General features: G+C 40.9%; 1 protein-coding gene across 5 annotated transcripts in view; it reads left to right on the top strand.

Moving 5' to 3' along the window:
- Window positions 1-6,000, top strand: part of SYNJ1 (synaptojanin 1) — a 106,781-nt gene that overhangs the window by 81,558 nt on the left and 19,223 nt on the right. For 4 of the 5 annotated variants that reach the window (XM_011960137.1, XM_011960136.1, XM_011960139.1 and 1 more), the window contains exons 24-26: window positions 3,690-3,899; window positions 4,487-4,630; window positions 5,278-5,316. In XM_011960137.1, coding sequence (XP_011815527.1) covers window positions 3,690-3,899; window positions 4,487-4,630; window positions 5,278-5,316 — 393 coding nt within the window. The remainder of the gene's footprint in view (window positions 1-3,689; window positions 3,900-4,486; window positions 4,631-5,277; window positions 5,317-6,000) is intronic. The other variant, XM_011960138.1, reaches the window with a different exon arrangement.

Raw genomic sequence — 6,000 nt, 5'->3', positions numbered from 1 at the left:
AAATGTTGTTTTCTTATTTTATTTTATTTATTTATTTATTTATTTATTTATTTGACACGGAGTCTCACTCTGTCGCCCAGGCTAGAGTGCAGTGGGAGGCTGAGGCAGGAGAATTGCATGAACCCAGGAGGCAGAGGTTGCAGTGAGCCGAGATTGTGCCACTGCACTCCAGCCTGGGCAACAGACCGAGACTGTCTCAAAAAAAAAAAAAAAAAAACCCAGAAAAACAAAAAACAATAACAACAAATTTATTTCACATCATATTGTATTTATTTTGCGTATACTTTAAATGTATTTACCATTCTTCCATTCAAATATTAAGACCTTTACAAATACTAATTTATATTCTTATTGGATAAAAACCCAAATTAGTATTGTTGGTGTATGGTTTAGTCCCAATAATTAAAGTTCAGGTAAAAAAGTAGAAGTTCCAAAAGGGTATTCTAAGAACAGAAATGAGTTTAAGTATTTACTCCAAAAATTTCCTTAAACATGATTTTAAAATGCATTTGTTTGATGGCAACATTATCAAAAGAAAAAAATTTTAAAATGCATTTGTTTTCTAACACAATATGCTATTCTAGCCAGTTTTTCATTAAAATGCATACCTTAGATTATAATAATATTGTAATGCCCTGTATAGCTAGGTACCACATTTAAGAGTGGAACGTCTTACAAGGATCTCATTTTCACATTCTCTGTTCATTTGTTTACTCAGTCCACACGTATTTATGTAGTACCTTTATGCCAGATACAGCTGGGTGCTAGAGATTCGACAGCTGTGGTTCTTTCCTTTCCAGAACTCATAGCTTATTGGGTGTTACATACAAGTAAGCAGGCACTCATAATAAAGTGACATAAATGTGATAATGAATGGTTTTGTGGTAGCTCATGGGAAAGGTGCTTAACCTGGATTTGGAAAGTTGGGCAAGGTTTCCCAGAGGAATTGAAATTTAAGTTGAGAATCCAAAGACTCAGGGAGAATGGGATTAACGCTATAGAGGAGTGATCCAAGAAGAAAGCATGTGCACAGCCCAAGCCGGGAGAAAGAGGATCCACATGGATTATGTAGGGATGTTTGTGAGGGAGTAAATGAAGAAAATAGGCCAGGCGCAGTGGCTCAAGCCTGTAATCCCAGCACTTTGGGAAGCCGAGACGGGCGGATCACGAGGTCAGGAGATCGAGACCATCCTGGCTAACACGGTGAAACCCTGTCTCTACTAAAAATACAAAAAAACTAGCCGGCCGAGGTGGCAAGCGCCTGTAGTCCAAGCTACTCAGGAGGCTGAGGCAGGAGAATGGCGTGAACCCGGGGGTCGGAGCTTGCAGTGAGCTGAGATCCGGCCACTGCACTCCAGCCTGGGCGACAGAGCAAGACTCCGTCTCAAAAAAAAAAAAAAAAAAGAAAATAAATGCAGAGAGAGAAGTACGTATGGGATGGAAGATGAATTTTGTTTTGGATATGTTGAATTTGAGATGTTCATGGAGTCAATCAACCATGAGTCTGGTGCTCAGGAGAGAGCTCTGGAGTCAAGGAAGCGCTAATGACCTGCAAAGTGATGGGTATTTATTAATATAACTTTGGCCAATAGGATTATAACGAGACAGAATAGAATAAATTGAATATGGGGAAATATAGTCCTGGGATTGAGTATGTGGAAATATGGAGTTTAAATATAGACAGAAGAAGGCTGCCCATGAAAAGAAAATGAGAAGAAACAATGTCAATTGTTTAGAAATCTCAAAGAGCCAAGAGAAATTTGTGGCTTAAAAATTAAGGAAAGAAAGTGGAACATGGAAGGGGAGGAGTCAGTGGTGTCTTGTGCCACAGAAAGATTAGAAGAAATGAGGACAGAAACGTGTCCTTCTGATTTAATAACAGGAAGGTAAGCTGTTACTGACATTTCATGAGAATGATCTCAGGAGTGGTGAAGCCAGATGGTGGTAAATTGGTATGGATGGAACGTGAAGAAGTGGAGAAAAGGGTCTGTAGACAACTCTTTAAGGAAGTTTGGGGGAAAAGAGAAGAGTGCAATTAATTGCTCTAGGAAGATTGGAGGTCCTAGGGTGGTGTTTCTGGATGGGAGAAGCTTGAGAATGCACAGTGCTAATGGAAGTACAGGAGAAAGGGCTGATGGTTTGGGGGAAGGGCACGGCAGAATAGTAGAGCAGTGTCACTGAGAAAACTAGGCTGGGTAGGGTCCGTTTGTTCCATCCTCAAATACCCAAGTGACAACCATGTAATGAGACTCCAGCTTGGGGGCAGGCTGTTGAAGCAGGGGTTCCCATCTTAAGACTTCTCTCTTCTCTGTGAAGTGTTGAAGTTATCTGCAGGAGTGGGACAGCCCACAGTTTCAGGAGGGTTGAAGAGTTTTTCAGTAAAGCTCCTGAAGAGCAAAGGGTGAGGGGAAGAGCAAACCAGGAAATCATGGAATTGCCAGGCACTTTAGGAGCCCAGAAGAGACTGAAAAGCATAATTTCAAATGTGACTGCAGTTGTCAGGACTGGGTGGTTTTCCTTAGCAGAGGCAGTCAGCAGTCCAAGTGCTACCACAGAAAGATTAAACGGGAATCAGTGCAGGGATGGGGTTGTGTCAAGCATGTGCAATGGAAGAAGAGCGAAGTAGGGTAATGTTTGAGATGGAAAACCATAGAATCTGAAGTAGGTACAGAAGAAAGCAGAATCAGATGGAGGTAAAAGTTAGAGGGATCAAGCCCTGGCTTCTGAAGAAATCAAAAGAAGAAAGAGTAGCCAAGGGAGAGAACTGAAAAGCTGGGAGGCCAAAGTCAGAATGAAACTTTTGCATTTATTATTTCAGAGGAGTGCAGTTCTGAGGGGTGTGGGTTAGGAGTGGAGGTGAATGTCAGTAAGGATAGGACCAAGGCATTTTGTTATTGAATGAGTTGTCCACATGGACTTTGATGCCACACAGAAAGATGGTGCGGGACTTGACTTACAGTCTTGCTCTCTGCTTAGTCCTCAATGAGTGGGTTCAGGAAATGGAAGAATGGACGTTGGAGATGACTATAGCAAGTGGGGGTAGAGGGTGTTACATAAATTCCTGATGGCATAGCCTCAGAGCAGTAGGACTTTTCGTTCAGGGTTGGAAGACTAATGTTCTGGAATGGCAGGTTGCAAGGGTTACCTTGACCTCACTTTCCTACCCAGAAGTAAATAGAGATGAGGAGACCCTGGGGGAGAACCAGTGTTGACTTAAAGCAAAGAGGGTCTTTGTGGGGTGAGAGTGGCAGGGAGGAGCCTTCTGGGGGAAGGCTCTGTGGCTCCTGAGAGCTTGTTGACTCTAAGGCTGGACCTGGGTTGGGCAAGGGAGTGGGGCAGTTCCACAGAGCACAGTAGACAGGTTTGGAAGGAGAGCAGGAAACGAGTTGGCTTGTACTGGAGAAGCTGCTCTGGGGCATATTGGTAGCCCATTGGGTCACCCCAGCTCCAAGTGGTTGGTCACCTGGCATCTTATTGCTCAGAGACAATAGATATCTTTACATCTTCTGAAACAGCATTTCTACTAATTCTGGTTTTATACACGCCTTCACGTTTAATCCATATGTGTTTGCAATGTCATAATGTTCATATTTGTTTTGTGTATTTTAACTCTTTAAAACCTAAGGTGAAAAAAAATCTCTGAGCAAGTTAAAATGGAGTTATCTCTGATCAAGCCTGCTTTTCCTTAGGTGATGTTGATGACTATAGTGCTGAAGTGGAGGAACTTCTTCCTCAGCATCTCCAGCCGTCTTCAAGTTCCGGCCTTGGTACTTCCCCCAGCTCTTCACCCCGAACTAGTCCCTGCCAGTCACCTACGATATCAGAGGGTCCTGTACCTTCCCTTCCCATCAGACCAAGCCGAGCACCATCAAGAACTCCTGGGCCTCCCAGTGCACAGAGTATGCATTTTATTTGAAAGTTTGGTATGGCTTCCTGTAGCCAGTGTGCTTGATGTTGGAGAGTCATCGTTTAAGTTTTATACCTCGGTGCTAAAGTGCACCCTGTTTTCTCCGGTACAGAAGAGGAAAACTTGTAGATGATTAGCTCTCAATGGAAAGGAAATTTGTTATAACTGTCACTAGATGAAAATTGTTCTTAATCTTTTTTCTATGTGGTTTAGTTTGTGTCTTACAACTGATGATTTTCTGTGGTATGAACCCATAAGTATTTGGGCTTTTTCTTCTCTCTCCTGGCCGGACTGCAAAATGACTTAACTCAAACAGTACTTTGTGCCATATCAGGGCCACTTAGTAAATTAGCTTTCAGCACCTGAGGCCTAGGTAAGAAGTCAGCACGAGGTAGCATTATTGCTGCCATGGTACCAGAGGGCAGTTTAATGGTAGACTGCTTTTGTTATTCATACTGAAAATACATGCCCTTTTTTTACGCCATTGTGCACATTTGATAGAACATTACACATATATATATTTCCTTCTGTCAACAGCTACTTGGAACCTGATCTTCTTACCTCCTTTGTGCTTTTTAGGTTCTCCTATTGACGCGCAGCCAGCAATGCCGCTGCCGCAGAAAGACCCCGCCCAACCCTTGGAGCCCAAGCGGCCGCCACCGCCCCGCCCTGTTGCCCCCCCCACACGCCCGGCTCCCCCACAGAGACCTCCTCCGCCTTCAGGTGAAAACCTTTTATTTCCAGTTCTGCTAGATATAAAATTCTTCACTCTGTTTTAAAATGTTTTGCATGTTTTCCAATCTCTACCTTCTGGATTTTACCGGTTTTTTTTTTTCTATCATTGTTGCTATTTCTTAGCTTTTCTCTAAAGAACATGGTAGTCGCAACAGACACGGTAGAGTGTTTGCAGAGTAGATTCCTCTAAGGTGTTTTCACAGCTGCCTTTAGCTGCCTTCTCACCAGCCAGCCAGAGAGGTTTATTTTGTTTTTGCTAATTTGATCTAGTTACGCATGTAAACTGTTCTTAGGTAAAATTAGGTTTAATTTTTTTCAAAATCCTCATTTCTGGATGACTTATAAGCATGAAATCATTAAAATATGCTAATTTCTGTAAAATGTATAATTAAAACTGGAGAGCATACGTATTAATGTATAATTGTATATATTTGTTTAATGTTCTTTTAAATTAAATATAGTGCTGTTACTTCAGTTATAAGCATATGCATTGAATAATAGTTTTTGTAATACCTAGATAATTTGTAATTCCTGCATGATACTTGACATCATGGATACTATAGCAATCTTTGACATTTCACTTCTGTATTTAATGTCATTTCCTTTCTACTGCCTATTTTCTTGTGAACTATAAGGGGCCAGGAGTCCTGCACCCGCTAGAAAGGAATTTGGAGGTAAACATTTACATTTGTTAGCATGTGTGAATCGTGGTTCATTAATGTTTTGGAGCTTGATCCCTACAGCTGAAAGACATTTTAGGTTTGCTTGATAAAAGTCAAAATGAATGACATTCCAGTCTAAAACTAATCCACAAATAAAACTAATAAAGGCTTTCATTTCCCAGATAGGCTGGGATTGTTCATCAGGCCTAATAATTTTTTAAAAAATAAATGTGGTCGATTCATTTACAAAGATTTAATACCTAAAAGTTATATTACTTTTAAAAGTCACTCAGGTACAGTAAATACAGAACATTTCCCAAGTATTTGATTAGTGATACATTTATTTTCTAGTGGAAAAGCTTGTGGATTAGCAAAGAACTGTATGATTTTCTTTTCATTTCTTCTTAAGGAAATTTTTATTCACAATGGGTCACTTTTTGTTTGAAGTATAGTTTATTTGGTTTACATGAAAACTCACAGAGCTCAGTTGGAGTTATACATTTGACAAGTTTGTTTATTCTAATTCTCAAGAAAAGATGAGGTGAGTTTTCACAATTCCTCAGAAGAATTTTTACAAATCCAATGTTGCTAAGGCTTACTGTGCATGTGTAGCTGGTCTGTTTCTATTGTAGCTTGCCTAGTGACGTGACTAAGTGATTCAGGTCTTCCTACAGACCGACTTTGCCTGTGTGTAGA

This window comes from Colobus angolensis, unplaced genomic scaffold, assembly GCF_000951035.1.
Source record: "Colobus angolensis palliatus isolate OR3802 unplaced genomic scaffold, Cang.pa_1.0 Scaffold506, whole genome shotgun sequence".
Classification (NCBI taxonomy): domain Eukaryota; kingdom Metazoa; phylum Chordata; class Mammalia; order Primates; family Cercopithecidae; genus Colobus; species Colobus angolensis.
Note: the sequence above shows the minus strand (reverse complement) of the source record. Positions and strands in the feature narration are given on the sequence as shown.